At 42.9% G+C, this 24,939-nt stretch overlaps 1 protein-coding gene across 1 annotated transcript in view; it reads right to left on the minus strand.

The window, feature by feature from the left end:
- Positions 1-24,939, minus strand: part of TGM4 (transglutaminase 4) — a 29,789-nt gene that overhangs the window by 1,185 nt on the left and 3,665 nt on the right. Inside the window, 7 exon segments of the mRNA XM_064274249.1 lie at positions 3,593-3,618; positions 5,227-5,438; positions 5,440-5,482; positions 6,067-6,286; positions 16,531-16,678; positions 19,103-19,238; positions 19,335-19,491. Coding sequence (XP_064130319.1) covers positions 3,593-3,618; positions 5,227-5,438; positions 5,440-5,482; positions 6,067-6,286; positions 16,531-16,678; positions 19,103-19,238; positions 19,335-19,491 — 942 coding nt within the window.

Genomic DNA, 24,939 nt, shown 5'->3' on the forward strand with positions numbered 1-24,939 from the left:
CACACCCTAGTTTATAGATTTCCTTCCCATTCCCCTTCATGCTGGGAGAAGATGCAGGGCTGCAATGAGCATGGCCTCTGGAGCCAGAGAGACCTGGGACACATGAGGCACTCAGCACATTTCCTGCCCGTTTTCCTCTTACAGCTCAGCCCATTTGACTCTCTTGGTAGTCCAGTGAGGTAGAGAGGGCAGGTAATAGTATTATCCCCAATTCATTGCTCTCAGAGTCTCTGGTCTGCCCCCAGTCCCCTGGCTAGTTGACTGGCACTCAGACCCCAGTCGGGCACTGCTCAAATATGGGGTCCCAGCTTTGGGACTATAGACGACTCAGCTGCTCTTGGGCCTCGGCTTTCTACATAAAGCAAGGTGATTGGACCAGCTGGTTTCCAAGGCCTCTTCCAGCTCTGGCATTTTGCACACTCCTGGGAGCCCTGCCTAGGTTTACAAATGTTGTTTCATGGATATTAACAACAGTTTTCTCCAAGAAGAACATCTGTTTTATGATAAAATCCACATGAAAGAAATCATCTAGCCCCTCATTCCTCAAAAAGTGTGATCCAGGGACCCGCAGCATCCACCTCACCTGGGAGCTTGTTAGGCCCAGAATCTGAGGTCCCACTGCAAACTTGTTGATTCAGAATTTGCATTTTAACAAAATTCCCCAGGTAATTTATATGCACATTAATGTTTGAGAAACACTGGTCTTGGAGAAATAGTAGTCTGGTGCTTTTTAGTTGGAAGATTCAGACACCCTGTAAGAAATAGACCGTCGGAAACCTTCTCTCTCAGGAACAAACCATTAGAGTTCAGTCAAGTCCTTTGCTGGATATATCCACGTACCAAAATCAATCATTTCTGATCCAGCAAACAAAAATGAGAAAATGCAAGGAAAAATAAGAAGTGTCAAAAGCTACAATACACCTTGAAATTAGTCCAACTAGGACTGTGTGATTTGTATATGACGAAAACAATAAAGCTTTCCTAAAGGTCACAAAGGAGAGCTGAATAAATGGAACAATATACCACATTCTTAAATGGGAAGACTCAATATTGTCATTTGTCACAGTTCTCCCCCAAATAAATCGATAAATCCAATGCAGTACCAATCAAAATGCCAACAGCTTTTAAATGAAATACGACAAGATGATTCCAAAAATTCTCTGGGCAAGAAAACGATGGGGATATCTGCCTACTATATATCAATATGTACTGTAGAACTACAGTCGTTTAAAATACATGATATTGCATTGAGAAGACAAATAAACAGATTAAAGAGCCCAGAGACATACACAAATTAACAATATAATATAAGGCAACATTTCAAAGTACCAGGAAAATGATAGTTGGTTCAGTGAAGTTGGAACTCTACATCACTCCACACACAAAAAATTAAATTCCAGATCAATGCCTAATTGTGAAAATAAAGCCAAAAATTCAAGAAAAAGCTTAGGAGAATCATGCCTATATTCTTGGGGTGACATAAAACCCAATATCCATAAAGGAAAAGATTGACAAATTTGGCTACATTAAAATTTAAACATTCTAACGTTGAAAGGCATCGTAAAGTTTAAAAAAAAAAAAATACTATGACAAGCTATTTACATCACATAACACTCCTTACCATGTAAAGAAAAAAAAAATTACACAAATTAAGATGAAAAGGTAAATGACTCAGTAGAAAAATGAGCAAAAGATAGTGTTTAGGATTGAATTGTGTCCCCCTAAAATGTGTATCAACTTGGCTAGGCCATGGTTCTCAGTAATGTGTGGTTGTCCACTATTTTGGGATCTGATGCAATTATCCTATGTGTTGTAAATCCTAACCTCTATGATGTTAATGAGGCAGGATTAGAGGCAGTTATGTTAATGAGGCAAGACACAATCTATAAGATTAGGTTGTATCTTGCATCAGTCTCTTTTGAGATATAAGAGACGCGAGCAGAGAGACACAAGGGTACCTCCTACCACCAAGAATGAAGAACCAAGAAGGGAGTGTGTCCTTTGCACCGAGAAGCTTGTGTCAGGCATCCGTACTGGGATGCGGAGGAGATCGAGGGAGAGAAAACGTGCATGAGTCATGATAAGCTAAAGCGGAGAAGTAGAACCACAGTGATGAGCTATACCCAGCCGGGGATGAATATACACACGCACATAGATATACAGTCTGCATAGAAACAACAGCACCACCAACAACCTGACATCCTGAGTTTGTCAGACTTTTGTTAAGAAACTCAAGAACCATAATCCATGCCAGCCAGAGGTAGGCTTACCTACATCCTGACCTCCTTTGCAACCCTAATCAGGATCTCTCATGGCCAAAGGAGGGACATTCCTGTACCACCCAGTGCCAGATAACAGCCTGTGGTTGGGAGACACTCCTCCACCAGGAAGCATGGGTGCAAGGAGGCTTCCCCAAAAGTGTCCTCGAAACAAGAAACACTTGTAAGGAAGAGTCCCTACAGATGCCCTTCCCTAGCTCCAGGGTTAAGTGCCTGTGTGTGCTCCTTGTGTTCCAAGCACAGCTTCCTGCCCCCTCCACACTGGGGCTCCCCTGGATACCCTTGGACATTGGTCCACCTCACAGACAAGACCCAAAATTCAAAAATGTTTTGCTTCCCAACTAAGTTGCTTCATAGAATAGCCCAGAGAAAGGCTCAGAACTGAAGTCTGGTTCTCCTCCTCCCTCAGAGCCACACCCCTAATCTTCTAAGATGGGGCACTTGAGACTATTGTACCCACTTACCCTGAGAACTGACCCTGGCTGAGCATTCTTTCCCAGACCCCATCATAGGCCTCGTGACCCTCCCCCGCCAGGGTGCCCCTCGGTTTGCATTTTGTTCAGCATGCTTCAGACTTGATCTCATTTTGTTTTTTTCCTCCAGACATCTAGCTCTCCCGACACAGTTCCCACTCCCCACCCATATCTCATCCCATTGGCACCACAGACTCATTAGCTAAGACCTTTCAACTCCTGCAATACAGCCAGAGCAAACCAAGGGGCAGGCCAGTGAGGCCAAGCTAGAGCACCTCTCTGCAAGGTGCCACAAACATCCCAGAAACTTGACTGGGGAGCACTGTGGAGTCACCTGAACTCCTCTTAGGAGTTGGAAGAAATATTTTGCTAAGCTGTTTGGGCAGGGAGTAAGACCCCCAAGAGAAATTCTTGACACTTAAGTCATGACAGATGGACTCTTAGCTGCCTTCCAAGGAGGGTGGGCCCAGTGAACTGCAGGATCCCATTTTGCTGGGTGGGGAAAGTATGTGGCGAGCCAAGCAAATGCTCAGACAACAGGCTAGGGCTGCCGCCAACTCCCTGCTTTTCCACCCTTCTCTTTTGGCTCTCAGCCACATCTTCAAAGGAATATCAAAGAATAATCTTTAAAAAAAAAAAAAAATTTTTTTTTTTTTTTTAAAGGGGGGCCAAACTCTTAGTCTGCGCAGACTTCATGCCCTCAGTGCACCTACTGTAGCACTGGCCACAGGGCCCCACCTATAGGGCCATGACAACCCTTCACACAGATCAAGGCTGGAGACATGAAGGGCTGTGTGGTAAATTATCAGAAGCTCTAAGGCAGGGGCACAGGGAACCTACCATGAAGTCTTCAGCAAGGGCATGGCCTTTTCACAGGAGAAGGCTGTAATGGGTAAGCTGTAACCCACACCCAGAACAGCCGGCACAGGACCCCACCTCCCTTTGCATGGAGCGTGGGTCCCAGGGTCTCCTCATGCCTGTGCCAAGCCCTGCATTGAACATGATCTCCAGCCCCCACATCAGCCTGTAATCTCCTCACCCTGATGCTCATTTTACAGATGAAACTCTGGTATCTGCTCAGCACCACCCAGTTGGTCACTTCAGAGCAGGGATTGGAGCTACTCCATACTTGCTATGCTCCCCACTCCACCCCTCCTCTAAATTCAGAGCTTCCCCATCTCTGCTCACTGTAGGCACTCACTCAGTGTCTGTGGAAGTAATAGCTTCCATTCTTATCCCCTGTTTCAGAACTTAGGTCAACAGTATTAAGTGGCCAAAGTAAAAAAAGGTAGTATGACAGGGTTCACCAAGGTTCCAGGACAGACCTCAAGCTGCCACACTTGGAGGGAAAGCCCATATAGTCACTGACACCCACCCACGGACACACACAGACACCACGCCACCCAAATATGCAACACAAGACATGGGGCAGAACAGCAAGATACTGGCAGGTTGACCCATTGTTATGAGAACAAATCAACAAGAACAAGACAGCCCAACTGAAAAAAAAAAAAAAAAAAATGGGCACAAGATAAAAACAGGCAGTTCCCGGAAAAGAAAACCCAATGGCCAGTATGAAAAAGTACCTAGTCTCACTAAGACATGAAGGAGATCCAAGTTGAAATCAAATACCATTTTTATCATGCATCTATTGACAAAAGTTCAAGGCTGCTCTCATAGCTCAGATTGTAATGGTGAAAGGGTGAAAGTCAAATAAACTAAGGAATTCCAGCCATGAGAATCTCATTGAGCAGTGAGAAGAATGAGGCTCTTTTCTATGACACTAACAGATTGATCTCTTCATCTGTTCTGGAGTGAAAGAAGCAAACTAGATAGTGTACATATGAGGAAGGGGACTGGAATTACAAACAGTAGTCCAGTGTTTCCATTTTAACAAGGAAGATGTAGTCCAATACTCTTAAGTTTTGCTTAAAATGCATTTAAAGTACCAGTTCTCTGAATTTGTCACACAGGTATGTCCCCCACATCCAGTCTTGTCTATTAGAGAAATGAATAGAAACAATCTCAACATCACTAAGAGGGGATGGCCAAAGAAGTAGGTGTAGCCAGTCAATGGAAATTACTTGGTGATAAAAACAAATGAAGAAAACTAGTCTGTGTGATACAGGATATACTGTCGAGCAAAAAAGCAAGGTACACAATACAAAAATAAATATATAATTGCTATTATAAAATTTCTGGGCAGACACACAAAAACTGATAATATAGATCATTTATTATGGAAAGAGGAGCTAAGACGCTGGGGGAGAAGGGTGAGAGAAACTTTTCACAGTGTACCCTTTTGCATCTTTAAGTTTTTGTACTATGTAAAAGTATTTCCTATTCAAAAAATCAGAATTTTAAAAATTTGGTTGACCAAAAACTAAAAAAGAAAAATTTACATAAACCATCACTTCTCCAGAAATACCTGTTTGGAAAAGCAAGATACCATTTTTCTTAGGAGTGCAACTGGCCTGAAGAACAAGTCAACCCCCCACGGTCTTTGGGGCCCCAACCCACTCCAGGACCAGCGCCCAGGCAGGACCCCTGTCTTGCTTGCAGGCACCTCACCTCTATAGAGATCTCAGGATACTGGAAAAACGTGAACACCTAAGAGGCAACTATTTCTTTAGAGTCTAAAATTTCTGCAACCACAAAATCTTTGATGACTGGCTCATCACTGAACATTGATGTCGGTATTGGAGTCCAAGGTCAGAGTCAATTTCATCACTGCCAAAAAGTTGGGAGGGAGGGGATGGTTATTTGTTATGGTCCCCCGCCCCCCGAAATGAGTTTTCATCATCAAGCACAGAAATTAACTCTGGATGCACGGAAGTGGGCACTTTGGGCATATCCCTTCCTCTCTACAAAATAAGGAGTTGGGCTCAAAATGAACTAATAATTGGCTACATTCTCCATGTTTCCCTCCTGAGTCCATGGCAGACGTCATCAGTTGTTGTTGGGACTTCATCCTCATCCTCAACACATTCTGGGCACCCACTACCCATTGATTAGAGCAGATATTTGAGATAAAATTCCTGCCATCGTAAAAGAAGACTTCTAAAGACACTTCCAAAACCCCTAATTTCTGACTGTATGATAGGCCCCAGATGTTTCTTTGGCCCACGTTTTCCTCTGTGCCTAGATTCCTTGTGACTAACAAATGCTAGGTATGCAATAAATATTTGTGTTTGCTCATATACAAAAGTTTGTTAGTGTATGGAAGTAACCCACAAAGAATAGAAGCATCTCAGAAGGTGGGGACCCTGATCCTAACTGGGGCCCAAGGTCTCTCCTGCCCCTGGTTTAGGTACCTTCATCTTGGATCTGTATGGTCTTAGGGAGGATATGCAGGTATTCCACCTTGAGGCCCGTGTATGACTGCAGGTAAAAAGAGGCTGAGATTTTGACATGCTGGAGGATTGAGGTCTTTCTTTTTAGAATCATAGTGATATTCACAGGGTCTCCCAGCAGCATAGGATCAGGCTGGATGGACATCTGAAGAAGGTTCTCCATTACAGGTATCTTAGTCATCTAGTGCTGCTATAACAGAAATACCTCAAGTGGATAGCTTTAACAAAGGGAAATTTATTTCCTCACAGTAAAGAATCCAAATTCAGGGCGTCAGCTCCAGGGGAAGGCTTTCTCTCTCTGTCAGCCTTCTCATCAATCTTCCCCTGGACTAGGAGCTTCTCTGTGCAGAGACCTCAGGTCCAAAGGACACAATCTGCTCCCGGCACTGCTTTCTAGGTGGTATGAGGTCACCCTGTTTTTCTGCTTGCTTCTCTCTTTTACATCTCAAAAGAGACTGGCATAAGACAATATCTGGTAGATCTCATCAATATAACTGCCACTAATCCATCTCATTACATCATAGTGATAGATTTACAACATGTAAGGAAATCACATCAGAAGACAAAATGGTAGACAATCATACAATACTAGGAATCATGTCTTAGCCAAATTGACAAGTTGGGGGACACAATTTAATCCATGACAATGGGTATCCTGTGCTTCCTCTCATAATCCAAGAAAGAGAAAGCCTGGGCCATGGCCTCCCTCTCCTCAAAGGAGCCTGACAGAAACACAAAAGCAGCCCGTTAGGCCCAAATGTCCCAACCAACTCTCAGGGCACAGACAGCCTGTTCACTCATCCATGACTCCAGAGACTTCCCAGATGCCCACTAGTTACGGATTCACACAGACTAATGTTCAAATCCCCATTCCTGAGTAATAACACATTCTGACATCAGCGAGAATAGCAAAGACCTTCAAAAATCTGCTCTTCCATAAAAGCAACAGAATACTGGCAAAATTTGTCAAAAATTAACTTTTTCAGAATTCTGGAGGTTAGCCAAAGACTTGCAACAATCTAAGGAGCATATATTCAAGAAAAACAGCTTAATCTCAGTAAAAACAGAGAGCTTCTTAGCATTTTAAATTACCTAATTCCCATATCCTCCTCCCCAGCCTCGAAAACCAACACCACCACAATCACAATGAAAACTAGCAATCTAACAGCCTCTAGAGTGGGGCAGAATGGGTTTGGAGCACCTCAAAAGCCCTACCATCTCCCCTAGAGAACTGTCATTATTTGACCTGTCTGGCAGTTCCCTGGAAACCCCCACTCACAGGGTTTGTTGTATTTGACCTGATTCAGAGCTCCCTCATTGATGGCAGCCTTCTTCCTGGAGCATTTGTTGAAAACAATCAGTGGCGACTGTTTAACATCACAACTGCCTGAAGTGATAACAGTTAAAGTAAAAAAAACGAAAAAGGAAAAGCTGAGGAATGAGATGACCATAGAGGGCTTTGAAATGCTCAGACATATTCCTGGGAATCTAGAAGGCCACACTCACAAATAGGCTATACACATGCCCATGAATGACCTTAGAAGGCCACAAGCTCTCACTTCCAGCTGACCTTGAGGCTTTGACAAGCAGGAAGTGAAGGCTGAGGTAGAGTTGTTAACTGCTTGCCAGAACATTGAAAGCATGCCCCAACTTGTACACAGAGACCCTCTGCAAAGCCTGGGAGACTTATTAGTTCAAGGCATTTAAGAAAATCTCTGTCCAAGGCATTAGCTATCCACTAAGCTAATTGAGAAGAGGGTTTAGTGACCATGCACAACAAATACAGATTTTACAGAATTAGATCAGGAAAGTTACTAAGCAGCACCAATAACAGTGGCAAACCCAAAATCCCTGTGCCATTGAGTCAATTCTGACTCATAGCGACCATATAGGACAGAGTAGAGCTGCCCCGTAGAGTTTCCAAGGAGTGCCTGGTGGATTCGAACTGCCAGCCCTTTGGTTAGCAGCCATGGCACTTAACCACTACGCCACCAGGGTTTCCTAACAATGGCAAAGAGAATAGCAAACCCTGGGGTGGGGGCGGAGGATCCAGAGTTGCTATATTATATTACAGTCACGCATCATTTAACGTCCACAATACGTTTTGAGAAATAGGATATTATGTGATTTTGGATGTCACATGAACACCATATTATAAAAAGACAGTCTCCAGGTTATGAACATCCAACTTACATACAACCTGTAGTTACAAACCAACCCCCATAAAACCAATTATATTAAAAATTTGAGATATGTGTTTGTAATAACAAACAGGTGGTACTTTGTGGTGCATATCAAAACATTATTATTATTGTAATATTATGTTAAAGGTGTTTTAGTGTATCTAGAAGTGTTTCTTTAATGTGTCACATGTAGGAAGCTATTGCATTTGCTATGTCTGGTTATGTCCCCTACATTCTGTTCTCCAATCAGGGCTTCTGAACTCTATTATAACCTTATGGGACCACGATGTATATGCAGTTGATGTTGCCTGAACAGATGTTATATGGTATATTACTGTATTTAAAATATTCTGTTTTCAACAAAAATTTACAAGACATACAAAGAAACGAACAGACAAAAAAAAAATTGCAGTCAATGGAAATTGTCCCTGAGAAGGCCCAGAACTTAGATTTAATACACAAACACTTGAAACAAACTATTTTAAATATGCTCAAAGAACTAATGAAAAGTATGATAATGATGGCTCACCAAATAGAGACTATCAATAAAGAGATAAAAATAATAAGAGAAAAAACAACCAAGCAGAAATTCTGGAGTTAAAAAGTACAATAAGAGCAGATTTGAGCTAGCAGAAAAAAGAATCAGTGAACTAGAAAATAGGTCAATTGAGATTATCCAGTCTGAGAAAAAGAAAGAAAAAATAGTGAAGAAAAATGAACAGAGCTTCAAAGGCCTGATGGACACTGTCATGGATTGAATTGTGTCCCCCCAAAATATTTGTCAACTTGGTTAGGCCATGATTCTCAGTATTGTGTGGTTGTCCTCCATTTTGTGATTGTAATTTTATGTTAAAGAAAATTAGAGTGGGATTGTAACACCCTTACTAAGGTCACATCCCTGATCCAATGTAAAGCAAGTTTCACTGAAGTGCAGAGCGCATCCTTTGGACCCAGGGTTCCTTACACAGAGAAGCTCCTAATCCAGGGGAAAGTTGATGAGAAGGACCTTCTTCCCAAGCTAACACAGACAGAAATCCTTCCTCTGGAACTGATGCCCTGAATTTGGACTTCTAGCCTACTTTACGGTGAGGAAATAAATTTCTCTTTGTTAAAGCCATCCACTTGTGGTATTTCTGTCATAGCAGCACTAGATAACTAAGACAGACAGCATCGAGTGTACCAACATATACATAATGCAAGTCCCAGAAAGAGAGGATAAAGAGAAAGGCGTGGAAAATTTTTTGAAGAATAATGGCTGAAAACTTCCCTAATTTGATGAAAAACAGCTTACACATCCCAGTGCTCAACAAACTCCAAGTAAGAGATCCATGCCTAGACACATCATAATCAAACCATTGAAAGACAAAGAGAGGCTCTTGAAAGCAACAAAAGAGAAGCAACTCTTTGCACACAAGGGATCCTCAATAAAATTAACAGCTGATTTCTCATCAGAAACCATAAAAACCAGAAGACTGGAGAATGACATATTCAAAGTACTGAAAGAAAAAGATTGTCAACCAAAAACTATACATCCAGAAAAAATATTCTTCAAAAATGAAAGAAAAATCAAGACATTCCCAGATACACAAAAACAGAGAACTTATTGCTAGCAGACCTTCCCTGCAAGAAATACTAAGGTGATTCTTTCAGGCTGATATGAAAGCACACTAGACAGCAACTCAAATTCACAGTAAGAAATAAAACACCAATAAAAGTAACTACACTGGTAAATGGAGCCCTGGTGGAGCAGTGGTTAAGAGCTCAACCTGCTAACCAAAAGGTCAGCAGTTCGAATCCACCAGCAGCTCCTTGGAAACCCTGTAGGGCAGTTCTACTCTGTCCTATAGGGTTGCTATGATTTTCTCCTGTCTGATTTAAAAGACAACTGGATAAAGCAAAAAATTATGAAACTGTGTTGGTGGGCATATAATGTATAAAGATGTAATTTGTATGACAATAACAGCAAAAAGGAAGGGGGAGGGAATAAAGCTATACTGGAGCAAAATTTTTGTACAGTATTGAAATTCAATTGATGTTAATCTGAACTAGATTATTATAAATTAAGGTGTTAATTATTATTCCTAGGGAAATCACTAAGAAAATAACAAAAATATATAGTAGGTAAATGAAACAACAGGGAATTAAAATGGTACACTAGCAAATATCTATTTAACACAAAAGAAAGTAGTGATGCAGGAATAAAGGAACAACAACAACAAAAGCACCAGACACATAACATAGAAAACAAGTAAGAAAATGGTAGGTAATCCTAACTTATCAGTAATTACATTAAATGTAAATGGATTAAACACTTCAATTAAAAGGCAGAGATGCACAGAAGGGATTAAACAATGATCCAACCAAATGCCGTCTACAAGAGACACAGTTTAGATTCAAAGACACAAAGTAAAATGATGAAGGTAAAAGGATATAAAAAGATATGCCATGAAAAACAAATCAAAATAGAGCTAGAGTGGCTATACTAAGACAAAGTAGACTTTAAGACAAAAATTGTTACTAGAGACAAAAAGGGAATTTTTAAATGATAAAAAGGTCAACACATCAAGAAGACATAGCAACTGTAAACATACATGTACCAAATAAGAGAACCTCAAAATAAATGAAGCAAAATGGACAGATTTAAAAGAACTGGACAATAATAGTTGGAGACTTCAATATTTTGTTTTCAACAAGTAGGACAACTAGACAGAAGATCAATAGGAAATCGAAGACCTGAACAACACTATAAAACAAGATCTAGCATACATCTATAAAACACTCCAACCAACAACAGCAGAATATGTATTCTTTTCGAATGCACATGGAACATTCTTTAGTACATACATATATTATGTCATAAACACATCTAAGGATTGAAATAATACAAAGTATGTCCTCTAATCACAATGGAATGAAATAAGAATTCATAACAGGAGAAAATTTGTGAAATTCAAATATACAGGAATTAAACAACACAATCCTAAACCAATGAGTCAAAGAAGAGTTACAAGGGAAATTAGAAAATACACTGAGATGAATGAAAACAAAACGCAACATACTAAAATTTATGGAATGCAGATAAATCAGCCCCTAGAGGAAAATTTATAGCTGTAAATACCTATGTTAGAAAGGAAGGATAATCTTAAATCTATAATCGAAACCTCCACCTTGTTGTTGTTGTTAGGTGCCATCAAGTCAGTTCCAACTCATAGTGACCCCATGTACAACAGAACGAAACACTGCCCAGTCCTGCACCATCCTCACAATCGTTGTTACGCTTGAGCCCATTGTTGCAGCCACTGTGTCAACCCATCTCATTGAGAGTCTTCCTCTTTTTTGCTGACCCTCTATTTTACCAAGCATAATGTCCTTCTTCAGGGACTGGTCCCTCCTGATAACATGTCCAAAATGCTTCTAATGAGCATTCTGGTTGTACTTCTGCCAAGACAGATTTGTTTCTTCTTCTGGCAGCCCATGGTATATTCAATATTCTTCACCAACACCGTAATTCAAAGGCATCAGTTCTTCGGCTTTCCTCTCACACGTGTGTGAGGCAATTGAAGACACCATGGCTCCTGTCGGGTGCACCTCAGTCCTTAAAGTGACATCTTTACTTTTTAATACTTTAAAGAGCCTTTTGCAGATTTGCCCAATACAATACACCATTTAATTTCTTGACTGCTGTTTCCATGGGCATTGATTGTGCATTCAGGTAAATTGAAATCCTTGACAACTTCAATCTTTTCTCTGTTTATCATGATGTTATTTATTGGTCCAGTTATGAGGATTTTTGTTTTCTTTATGTTGAGGTGTAATCCATACTGAAGGCTGTGGTCTTTGATCTTCATCAGTAAGTGCTTCAAGTCCTCTTCACTTTCAGCAAGCAAGGTTGTGTAATCTGCATTTCGCAGATTGTTAATGAACCTTCCTCCAATCTTGATGCTGCATTTTTCTTCATATAGTCCAGCTTCTTGGATTATTTGCTCAGCATGCAAATTGAATAAGTATGGTGAAAGGATACAACCCTGATGCACATCTTTTCTGATTTTAAACCACACTGTATTCCCTCGTTCTGTTCAAACCACTGACTCTTGGTCTAAGTACAGGTTCCTCATAAGCACAATTAAGTGTTCTGAAATTCTCATTCTTCACAATGTTATTGATAATTTATTATCCACATAGTCATTTGCCTTTGCATAGTCAATAAAACACAGATAAACATGTTTGTAGTGTTCTCTGCTTTTAGCCAAGATCCATGTGACGTCAGCGATGATATCCCTTGTTCCACGTCCTCTTCTGAATCTGGCTGGAATGTCTGGCAGTTCCCTGCTGATGTACTACTACAACCGCTTTTGAATGATCTTTGGCCAAATTTTACTTGTGTGTGATCTTAACAGTGTTGTTCAATAATTTCCTCATTCTGTTGGATCACCTTTCTTTGAAATGAGCACAAATACGAATCTCTTTCAGTTGGTTGGCCAGGTAGCTGTCTTCCAAATTTCTTGGCATAGACGAGTGAGGCTTCCAGCGCAGCACTCATCTGTGGAAACATCCCAGTTGGGGTTCCACCAATTCCCGGAGCCTTGTTTCTCACCAACGCCTTCAGTGCAGCTTGGACCTCTTCCTTCAGCACCATCAGTTCTTGCCGTTATGCTGCCTCCTGAAATGGTTGAAAATTGACCAATTTTTCTGGTACAGCAACTCTGTATTCCCCCCATCTTCTTTTGATGCTTTCTGCATCATTTAATATTTTCCCTGTAGAATCCTTCAGTATTGCAACTTGAGGCTTGAATTTTTTCTTCAGTTCTTTCAGCTTGAGAAATGATGAGCGTGTTCTTCCCTGTTGGTTTTCTGACTTCAGGTCTTTGCACATTTCATCATAATACTTTACTTCTTCTTCTCAAGCTGCCCTTTTTAATCTTCCATTTGGTTCATTTACTTCATCATGTCTTCTTTTGGCTTTAGCACTCTACATTCAAGATCAAGTTTCAGTCTCTTCTAACATCCATTCTGGTCTTTTCTTTCTTTCTTTCATGTCTTTTTAATGACTTCTTGCTTTCTTCATGGATGATGTCCTTGATGTCATTCCACAACTCATTTGGTCTTCAGTCATTAGTGTTCAATGCATCAAATCTATTCTTGCGATGGTCTCTAAATTCAGGTGGGATATATTCAAGGTTTTATTTGGGCTCTTGTGGACTTGTTCTAATTTTCTTCAGCTTCAACTTGAACTTGCATATGAGCAATTGATGGTCTGTTCCATAGTTGACCCCTGGCCTTGTTATGACTCAACCTTAAGAAACTCAAAAAAGAAGAGCAAACTAAATGCAAAGCAAGCAGAAGGAAGAAAATAATAAAAATAAAAGTGGAAACAAATGAAATAGAGAAAACTCAATGAAACTAAAAGTTGATTCTTTGAGAAGATAAACAAAATTGAGAAACTTTTAACTAGAATGACCAAGAAAAAAAAAGAGAAGGTACAAATTACCAAAATCAGAAATGAAAGAGAAGGCATTACGACGGACCTTAAAAAAATAAAAAGCATTATATATATTTGGTATAAAGACAATCTCTGACTGGGCCATGACTTGAGTAGACCTTTACCAGAAAGAGTATGATAATGACCATGGTCTTCAAGTCCAGTAACAAATTTTTTTTTTTTTTTAATCTAGACAAAAGGTTGGCACTTCGAATCCACCAGGTGCTCCTTGGAAACCCTAGGGAGCAGTTCTGCTCTGTCCTATAGGGTCGCTATGAGTTGGAATCGACGTGACAGCAATACGTTTGATTTTTTTTTTTTTTTGGTAGACTGACTCAGGGTATTATAAAACCCCAAGTTAGAGCACTAGGGCTAGGATTTCTTCTGGTCCTTGTTGATCTCCCAGGATACTTGAATACCTCATTTAAGTGGGAGGAGACACAGGAAGACTGGCCCTCAGGTTTCCAAATTACCTCTAGGCTGGAGGCCTGGTGAGCGACGGACAAAGGCTCCTAGGACTTCCCTGGACAATTTTCTACACTTTGGGGGCTCCGGGACCCAAATTCTGCTCTCAAGGTGACTCCAGCTCTCCCTTCCAGGTTGCCCACCTTGTGGGCACTTGTTGATTCTTATCTTAGCAGCCTCTGGCCCTGGTGACCACCCCTGCCTGGACAAATTCCTCCTCTGGGAACCTAAGCTTGCCTCTTCTTCTATCTCAGTGTATTTGAGGACTTTGTTTGTCTGCCTCTCCCTGAAATGTTAGCACTTCCTGACGTAATGTATTTCTCACTCTGCCTACACCTCAAGTGACTTCATCCTTCTATTGGGTTTAGTCATTACCTCCTGGCTGACCATTCCCCATCCCCACCATCCCCATCTCCAGCCCTGGTCACTCTCCTTTGAATTCAATCCATCCTTTCCTGGAAATCTCTACCTAGATGTTCTCCAGACACTCTGAATTTAGTGTGTTCCAAACTGATTCATTCTCCCTCTCAGGATCACTTACCCCACCCCCTTCGCAGGCTCAGTCTCTGCGGATGGCATCCCAGTGTATAAAATGACGCATGGGACCACAAAGCCTAGGGACACACTGCCTGACCTCATGTGCCCAGGTCCCTACCATGCCAGACCCAGCTCCAGAGAAGTCCCTGGCTCTGGTAGGATGTGTGGAGGTTGTATTATGCAATAGTGATGACTGGGGGGAGGGGGCTCAGTGTCAAAGGAACCTGACTTCAAAACCTGGCTCAGCCACTTATTAGCTCTGTGAGCTTGGGCCAGTAACCTGACAATTCTGACTTTCTAAGATGTGAATTGGAGCCCTGGTGGCTCAGCAGCTAACTGCTTAGCTGCTAACCAAAAGGTTGGCAGTTTGAATCCACCCGTTGCTCCTTGGAAACCCTATGGGGCAGCTCAGCCCTGTCCTGTAGGATTGCTCTGAGTCAGAATCGACTCAACCGCAATGGGTTTGGGTTTTTTTGTTTGTTTAAAATGTGAATTAGAAACAAATCTCACAGGCTACTGTGAGGACTGAGTCAGGTGAGGTATGAAATGTGCTTAGTATGTAGTTAATCCTCAAGCAATATTAGCTGTAACTACAACTACAAATTAATGATTAACAATAATAAATGGTTGTTGATAATACTGGTAGCTCCTATTGGTGCAAATATCTGGGTCTCTTTAGTGCCTAGACAGTGTCTGCTGGATGAATAAACGAACGAGAGAGAGAAATAGCAGATTTCATCTTTTCCTTGGCTGCAGACTGTCACTTGCTGGGATTCTGGTTTTGTTGATCAGTAATTTTGTAACTCACCAGTGTCTGAAATCTTGACCTTAGCTCCTGCTGTTTTTAAGGAGGAGCCCTGCTGGTGCAGTGGTTAAAGCATTTGGCTGCTAACAAAGGTCGGTGGTTTGAGCCCATCAGCAGCTCCAAGGGAAAAACATGTGGCAGTCTGCTTCCATAAAGATTTACATCCTTGAATACCCTACGGGGCAGTTCTGCTCTGTCCTGTAGGGTGTTCCAGGGCAGTGGGTTTGGTTTGGGTTTTTTTTTTTTTTTTAAATAATTTCTATTGTGCTTTAAGTGAAAATTTACAAGTTAAGTCAGTCTGTCACATATAAGCTTATATATATATACCTTACTCCATACTCCCACTTACTCTCCCCCAGTGAGTCATCCCACTCCCTCCTTCCGGTCTCTCCTTTCGTGACGGTTTTGCCAGTTTCTTAATCCTCTCTACCCTCCCATCTCCCCTCCAGACAGCAGACACCAACACAGTCTCAAGTGTCCACCTGATGCAAGTAACTCACTCTTCATCAGCATCTCTCTCCAACCCATTGTCCAGTCCCTTCCATGTCTGATGAGTTGTCTTCGGGAATGGTTCCTGTCCTGGGCCAACAGAAGGTTTGGGGACCATGACCGCCGGGATTCTTCTAGTCTCAGTCAGGCCATTAAGTCTGGTCTTTTCATGAGAATTTGGGGTCTGCATCCCACTGATCTCCTGCTCCCTCAGGGGTTCTCTGTCGTGCTCCCTGTCAGGGCAGTCATCGGTTGTGGCCGGATACCGTCTAGTTTGGAGTTTATTTTTAAGTTGGTTCTTTTGGTTTTTCTAGGTAGACAATATATCATCTGCAAGTAGTACAGTGTTAGTGCTTCCTTTCAGTAGTTTCAATTCTTTTTTTTTTTTTTTCACCTCCCCCCCTCATCCTGGTGCGTGAACTAGAACTTCAGAGCAACCTCTGAATGAAAGCTGTGAGAGTAGGCACCCCTGCCAGGCTCCAGTTCCAAATGGACCACTTCAGGGATTTATAGCCGTGCCCTGATCTGCCCATCTCCTCTAGTCCCTCTGCCAACTCCTCATTCTCCCTTTTCTCACCCATGGCCACTTGTAGCTTGCAAGGGGGTTTGTGCTTGCTGGGTCAAAGAGGCAAGGAAACAGAGCTTCACAAAACAAACAATAACACACGAGGAATGTGCTTCTTAGTTCAATCAAGTATACAAGACCAAATGGGCAACACCTGCTCAAAAGCAAAGACAAGAAGGCAGGAAGGAATGGAACAACAGGACAAATGGACGCTGAGAACTCAGGGTGGAAAGGGAAAGGGGGAGAGTGCTGACACATTGCGGGGATTGCAACTAATGTCACAAAACAATTTGTGCATAAATTTTTTTTAAATAATTGTTATTGTGCTTTAAGTGAAAGTTTACAAATCAAGTCAGTCTGTCACATATTGCCCATAAATTTTTGAATGAGAAACTAATTTGTGCTATGAACTTTCACCAAAAACACAATAAAATTTTAAAAAGGATGTTTTCTTACAAGGCTGAGTTAGGGTAAAGGCAAGAATAAATAAAGAAGCAAAAAAAGAAATAAAAGAAACATTTTTCCTTATAAAAAAGATACAGAGCTTCACACTGGCCAATGGGGACCGGTTAGAGCAGATTCTCAAACAGCACCAAGTACCGGAATCTCCTGGGCAGGGTGTTAAAAGCCAATACAGATTCCTGGCCAACACCTAGAGGACAACACCTCTAGGGGCTAAGGCTCTGGTCCAAGAATCTACATATTTTTTTAAAATAATATTTTATTGTGCTTTTAGTTAAGGTTTACACAGCAGTTTAGGTTCCCATTCAATCTACACAAATTGCTCAGTGACACTGGACATTCTTCACAATGTGTGAACATTCTCATTATTTCCATTCTGGTTGTTCTGTTTCCATTAATCTAGTTTTCCTGCCCTCTGACATTCTCATCCTTGTTTTAAAGTCATTGTTGACTGTTTGGTCTCATAGTAATCCTTTTGTTACTAATTTAAAAAAAATTTTTTTTTTATATCATGTGTTTTCAGTACTGGAATGCATGCTTACTAATTGAGTGTGTTTAAATTTTTGGTTAGTAATACAGATTTTGAGAAACATGATCTGGTAATACAAGCCACCAATAAGGCAAATGGCACTCTGGCGCCACCAATCTGTGGTATGACAATATACCAGTAAGAACTAAATAGAGAATTTATTGCAGGTGCCTTTCCATTAAAAAAAAAAAAAAAAATTTTTTTTTTTTCCATTAGGTTACGTGGGGAACTTCTGGTTTTCCAAATATAAACAAACCCACCAGAGCTCCCTATCACACAAGAAAGCCATAATTATGCTTGCAAGCCTTATCTTGCAGAAATAAAGAAAAACAAGGCAAAAGTATACAAAACTAACACCTCCAGGAAGCATCACCTAATAGAATGTTCAACCTACACAACAACGAGGCTCCAACTCTGGTCTGCTGAGCTTCACGTATTTCAAAAAGGACCCACCTAGATGATAAATGCATTGGAACTGGAAAACCATACTACCTAGGAGGTCCAGAGGCATAAAAAGTGGCTGGTATACTATTAAACCAGTAGTAACAAAAGGGTTAAGAGTGCAGTACTTACGGGTGATAGTATTTTGTGAGCCAGTCTGTTATCCGGCTACAAGGTGACCTTGGGTTAGTTTCTGTTCAAGGTCTGGAGAGTATCTCAGAGCAGAGCAATAGTCTCAGGGAGTCCTCCAGTCTCAACTAGTCCAGTAAGTCTTTTTTTTTCCCCCTTCTTTTTTTTTTTTAATAAGAAATTTGAGGTTCTGTTCCACATTTCTCTCCTATTCTATTAGGGTCCATCTATTGTGTCCTTGATTAGAAATGTAGGTAGTATTAGCCGGACACCATACAGTTCTTGTCGTCTCAGGGTAGATGAGACTGCGGTTCATAATTCGTCCTGTAGACTAGTTTTTTCTTTGAATCTTTAGTTTCCTTCTTTCTGTTTTGCTCTGAATGAGTAGAGACCAGTAGTTGTATCTTAGATGACCATTCAAAAGCTTTTAAGACCCCAGATGCTACTCACCAGACTAGGATGTAGAACATAATTTTATGAACTATGTTATGCCAATTGACCGAGTTGTTCCACAAGGCTATGGTCTTAATCCTTCAAACCCAGAAAACCAGTTCTGCGAGGCTTTTGGTTATATCTAAGCAGCATCCATAATTGTGCCCCCATGTGTTTTATTATACATATGAATATATGTGCGTGCAGTCACACGCATGCATGTACAGGAATCTGCATTTTTAACAAGCACCCCCAGGTGACTCTGATACAGACTATCCAAGGGCAAATTTGGAAAAACACTGAATTTTAAGGGCAGTGGGCATCTAGGCACCTATGACTTGAATTGGTCTCTGAAAGACCTTGGAGGGACCCCACAAGAGAGTGGGTCTCAGGGAGGGGAGGGCCTGGAGACGGGGCTTAGGCTCGAAAATTCCTGGGAGATGGAAGGAGGGAGGCAGAGCCATGTGCAGAGGGGCCCTACCAGATAGAGTTATTGCTAGTGCTGGAAATGACCTTGCCCTTCTCATCCAGGATGATGTCTACCGTGAGGTTCTGTCTGTCATGGGCTGACTCTAAGGCAGTCACACTGCACACTGTCATGCCCAAAGCTCTCAGCACTGAAATAGCACTGGGTGGTGGTGACTGGTGACTGGGGTGGCACCGGGAGGCCCTTCCTTGGTCCCTCTCCCCTCAAACCCTGGTCTGCCATGTACCTGTGGTCAGGGCCTCGGAAAACACCCAGCACTGGCCAAAAGATGCGCGATTCTTCATGTGCTGCTGCAGGATGGGGGCACTGCCTGTCCTAAACTAGGGGACCACACTGCCCTTGTAGTCCCTCGACCAGCTCCCACTAAGCACATCTTCATTGTTCTAGTGGCTCATCTGATACACACACAGAAGGGTGCGGTCAGTGTCCACCCCCCAGCAGAACAAGGGGCTGCCAGCCCAGCCTGGCCTCAGTGCTTCTCATGTGGACACCCCAGAGCATTTCAAAACGCTTGCGGGACACAGCCTGTCTGGGGCAAGGAGGGTGCCCAGAAAGACCAAAGAGTTCACCAGCTGTGTAACTTGGGGCACGTGCCCCCTCTCTGTGCCTCAGTTTCCTCCTCTGTAAAATGGTGATAATAGTGACGCCAACCTTTAGGGTTGTGTTGAGGATGGCATAAGGTAAGCATATGCCTGTTTTGGTATTTTCATTTTTTAAATTAACTAGTGATGGCCTGTATCTCTCTCAATCTCTGAGAAGCCCTGGAGGGAAAATCCTTCCCACGTTATTAAAACAAGGAGGAACATCTTAAATGCCCATCAATGATGAATATATAAACAAACTGTGGTACATACACACAATAGAATGTTATGCAGCGTTAAAGAATAACAACAAATCCATGAGACATCTCATGACATGGATGAACCTAGAGGACATTAACCCCATTGCCATCAAGTCAATTCCAACTCATAGTGAGCCTAGAGGACAGAGTTGAACTGCTCCACAGGGTTTCCAGGGAGGAGCTGGCAGATTTGAACTGCCAACCTTTTGGTTAGCAGCTGAGCTGTTAACCACTGTGCCACCAGGGCATTATGCTGAGTGAAATAAGTCAGTCACAAAAGGGAAAGTACTCTATGACACCACTATTATAAAAAGTCAAGAAAAGGTTTCCACACAGAAACATTCTTTGATGGTTACCAGGGATGGGCGGGGTGGCGGGGGGAGACTGCTAACTAGGTAGTAGACTCTTAGTAACTTTGATGAAGAGGGAGATAATACACAATATGGGGGAAGTCAGCACAACATAATCAAGGTAAAGGAAGACACTGAAAGGTACACAAGAGTAAAAGGCAACAACAGTAAATATTAATACACACACAATCCTACAACAACAGTAATAACGAACAATGAGTGGATACACAGGTAGATATGTAAACTGAACAGGAGCAGAAGGGCATATGGAAGTACATCCACATACATATATATGTGCACATGCTGCAAATATACCCACGTATGCAATAGTGTGCACAGGGGACACACACATGAAAACTTCCTAGCCATAACCATACACCTCCAGGGACTGAGATACTGGGCTTGAGGACTAGGAACCATAGTCTCTGTGGGCATCTAGGTCATTTGGCATATCGTTATCCATATAGACAATGTTCTACATCCTACTTTGGTGAGTAACAGCTGGGTCTTAAAGGCTTTCGAGCGCATCTCACAACATGGATGAATCTGGAAGGCATTATGCTGCATGAAATTAGTCGGTTGCAAAAGGACAAATATTGTATGAGACCACTGTTATAAGAACTCAAGAAAAGGTTTAAACACATAAGAAAACATTTTTTGATGCTTATGAGGGTGGGGAGAGAGGAAGAGGGGTACTCACTAGATAGTAGACAAGCATTATCTTAGGTGAAGGGAAAGACAACACACAATGCAAAGGAAGTCAGCACCACTGGACTAAACCAAAAGCTAAAAAGTTTCCTGAACGCAACCGAACACTTCAAGGTACAGAGTATCAGGGGCGGCAGCCTGGGGACCATGGTTTTGGGGTACATCTAGGTCAACTGGCAGAACAAAATTTATTAAGAAAATGTTCTGCATCCCACTTTGGTGAGTGGTGCCTGGGGTCTTAAAAGCTAGCAAGCAGCCATCTAAGATGCGTCAATTTGTCCCAACCCACCTGGAGCAAAGGAGAATGAAGAACACCAAAGACAGAAGGAAAATATTGGCCCAAGAGACAAAAAGGGCCACATAAACAAGAGACTCCGTCAGCCTGAGACCGGAAGAACTAGATGATGCCCTACTACCACCAATGACCGCCCTGACAGGGAATGCAACAGAAAGTCCCTGACAGAGCAGGAGAAAAGTGAAGTGCAGAACTCAAATTCACATAAAAAGACCAGACTTAATGGTCTGACTGAGACTAGAGGAACCCCAGAAGACATGCCCCCAGACTCTCTGTTAACCCAGAACTAAAATCATTCCCAAAGCCAGCTCTTCAGACAAAGACTAGACTGCAGTATAAAACATAAAATAATACTCGTGAAGAGTGTGCTGCTTAGTTCAAGTACACACACAAGACTAAATGGGCAGCTCCTGTCTGGAGGTGAGATGAGAAGGCAGACAGGGATAGGAGCTGGTTGGAGGGACACAAGAAATTTGGGGTGGAAAGAGCGAGTGTGCTGTCACATTATAGGGATAGCAACTAGGGTCATATAACAACACGTGTATAAATTTTGTACGAGAAACTAACTTGAGCTATAAACTTTCACCTAAAGAACAATAAAAAACTATTAAAAAAAAAAAAACTTGTGAGCGGCCATCTAAGATACAACTATTGGTCTCTTCCCGTCTGGAGCAAAGAAGAGTGAAGAAAATCAAAGACTCAAGGAAACAATTGGTCCAAAGGACTAATGGACCACAGGAACCAAAGCCTCCACTAGCCTGAGACCAGAAGAACCACATGGTGCCCGGCTACCACTACCTACCACTCTGATCAGGATCACAAGAGAAGGTCCTGGACAGAGTGGGAAAGAAAAGTAGAATAAAATTCAAATTCATAAAAAAGACCAGACTTACTGGTCTGAAAGGGACTGGTGGAATCCCCGAGACTATGGCCCTTAGACACTCTTTGAACTTGGAACTGAAATCACTCCTGGAGAGCACATTATGGCCATACGATAGACAGCCCTATAAAATGAACAATAACACCAGTGAGGAATGCACACTTCAGAACAATCAACTACACGAGACCTAAAGGGCAGCTTTTGCCCAAAAGCAAACCTGGGCGAACGGACACAGGGGGCAGGGGGGACCCAAGGAGGCAGTGGGGAGATGCTGACATATTCAGGGGTTTGCAACCAACGTCACGAAACAACCCAAAAACAACAGGCTGGAAATAAATTGCTGAATGGGAAACAAATTTGCTCTGTAAACTGTCACCTAAACAACAATAAAATGTTTAAAAAACAAAAAACCAGAAGCAGGACAAAGCCACAGGAGTTGATCTTTTAAAGCACGTACAACAGTGCCTGGCAAATTGCAAGTGCTATATAAGTGATTAAAATTAATAAATTAGCAAGTGGCCCTATTTAGATTTTCTGTGTAATCGCTATTAAAAAAAGGTTGTACAGGCAGGCGTACGGAACCCTCTGGCAGGACTACGTAAGATGACACGTCACAAATCTTTGAACTGGTGGCCCGAGTCCAGCCACATCTGCCTACTACTTCCTGGGTGCAAATTAACGTTCTTTGCAAGCCCATCAGGCATTGCAAAACGCACAATTACTCTGCCTGGTGTGTTACAGATGTGTTAATGATGGCTAATGATGTCAGTTTGTTCAATGGAGACCTTTACAAAAGGCCACAATTGCTGAACCCTGTTTTGAGGTTTGTTCAGTTTTAATTTACTGAGCTTCAAAAAATGGTGTGGCCCCGGCCTCACGAAACCTCTCAGGTAATGTGGCCCCAACAACCCTTCTCACTTTTCAAAATCAGAGAGGGCGAAGGCCATCCCTACGCACAAGAATGATCAGAGGAAGTTAAAAACAGACGGAAGGGAGACAGGCCAGGATCCTGGCAGGGGCAGGGGCAGGGGCAGGGACACACACACACACACACACACACACCTTAACTTTGGCACTCTGGGCCTCAGGCTTTCCTCTTGCCCCATCTAGTGGCCCCAGCCTGCCTGTGCCTACTGGACCCCCAGCCTTCTATAGTGCACTGGGCAGTGGCAGTGGGATGCTGAGCTCAAGGGACACTCAGGCTTTCAGAAACCCTAACTGTGTTTCCCTGTGGAACAAGTGAATCCTCTTCCAGATGGGGTAGGCAGCCTCTTAGAGCAGCTGCCGGCAAGTTGATTCCAACTCACAGTGACCCCATGTGTGCCAGAGTAGAACTGTGCTCCACAGGGTTTTCAGTGGCTGTAATTTTAGGAAACTACATCACTAGGCCATTCTTTCAGGGCGCCACTGCGTGGATTTGAACCTCCAACCTTTTGATTGGCAGCTGAGCACATTAACAATTTGCACCACCCAGGGCCTCCAGCCTCTAAGAAGGCCCCAGTAACTGCCACCCCCTGGTGTTCTCACCCTGTGTAATCCCCTCTCCCAAGTGTGAGCTGGACCTAGTAACTCACTTCTAACCAGCAGAAAACAGCAAAAGCAATGAGACATCACTCTTCCAAGATCAGATTTCCAAAAAGATCGTAGCTTCCCTCTTGGGCGGCATCTCTTACTTGCTTGGTCTGATGGAAGTTAGCTGTCCTATGGTAAGGCCCATGTGAGGAGGGATGGAGGGTGGTCTCTGGCCAACAGCCAAGGAGCTTGGGACCAGGGCCTCCCCTAGTGAAGACTTGAGCTGACAGCGGCCCAGCCAACATGAGCCAGAGGACCCAGCTAAACAACACCAAGATTCCTAGTCCCCAGAAACTGTGAGACAAGAAGTGTTGGTTGTTTTAAACCATTGTTGGGGGTATTTTGTTACATAGCAATACGAAACTAGTACACCAGGGTAACTGACCCATTGAGTGTCCTTGCCTGAGTGGGAACTCCAGTTAGGTAGCCTGGTCATAATAGATCAAGCAGGCCTATCAGTGACACATACTTCTAAGGCCGAGTGAGCTATGTTAACAGGTGACCTGGGTGGCCGGGGAAGAGCTGTCAGACCTAAAGTTGAGAGTCCCCAAAGTCTGCTGGGGTTCTGAAATTTCCTACTCTTTTGTAACCTAATTATGGAAGGGTCGCTGCCATATCTGGGAGTCCTGGGGCAATCACTCATGACTCATGGCCTGAAGAGGTGGCTTGGCGGGTGTTAGGAGCGAGCCCTGGACAGCGGGTTAGTAGACATGGCTCTGCCACCACCTTGCTGTGCAGTCTCAGGCCAGTCACCCCATCTCTCTGGAACAGGCAGCAGCTTGGCCCACTGCTTCTCAAACCCCAATACTCACCCGGGGAACGGGCTGCTACCAGTGCCACAGGGTGGCAGGCACTGGCCTGGGCACCTGTTATGTGTTATCCAGTCCTCATCATAACCCAGAAGATGAGCTCATCTGGAGTCCAGATACGTACAGAGACTTGCCGAGGTTCATAGGGCTTGAAAGGCAAGACGCAGCCAGGGGCGTGCACCTCCACCTCCACCACTAGGAACTAGTGCCTCTCCGTGGCAAGGGCCCCCTGCCCACAACTTGGCCTCCTCTCGCTTATTCTTTCTCGTGGTCCAGCCCATCCTCCCGGCTGACACTAGGGCTGGAATGTGTCAGCGTGAGAGTAGAAGGGAAGGATTGGGTACTTCTTTCCCTGGGCCTGGCAGGCTCTGTTCCT

Source organism: Loxodonta africana, chromosome 22, assembly GCF_030014295.1.
Source record: "Loxodonta africana isolate mLoxAfr1 chromosome 22, mLoxAfr1.hap2, whole genome shotgun sequence".
Lineage (NCBI taxonomy): Eukaryota > Metazoa > Chordata > Mammalia > Proboscidea > Elephantidae > Loxodonta > Loxodonta africana.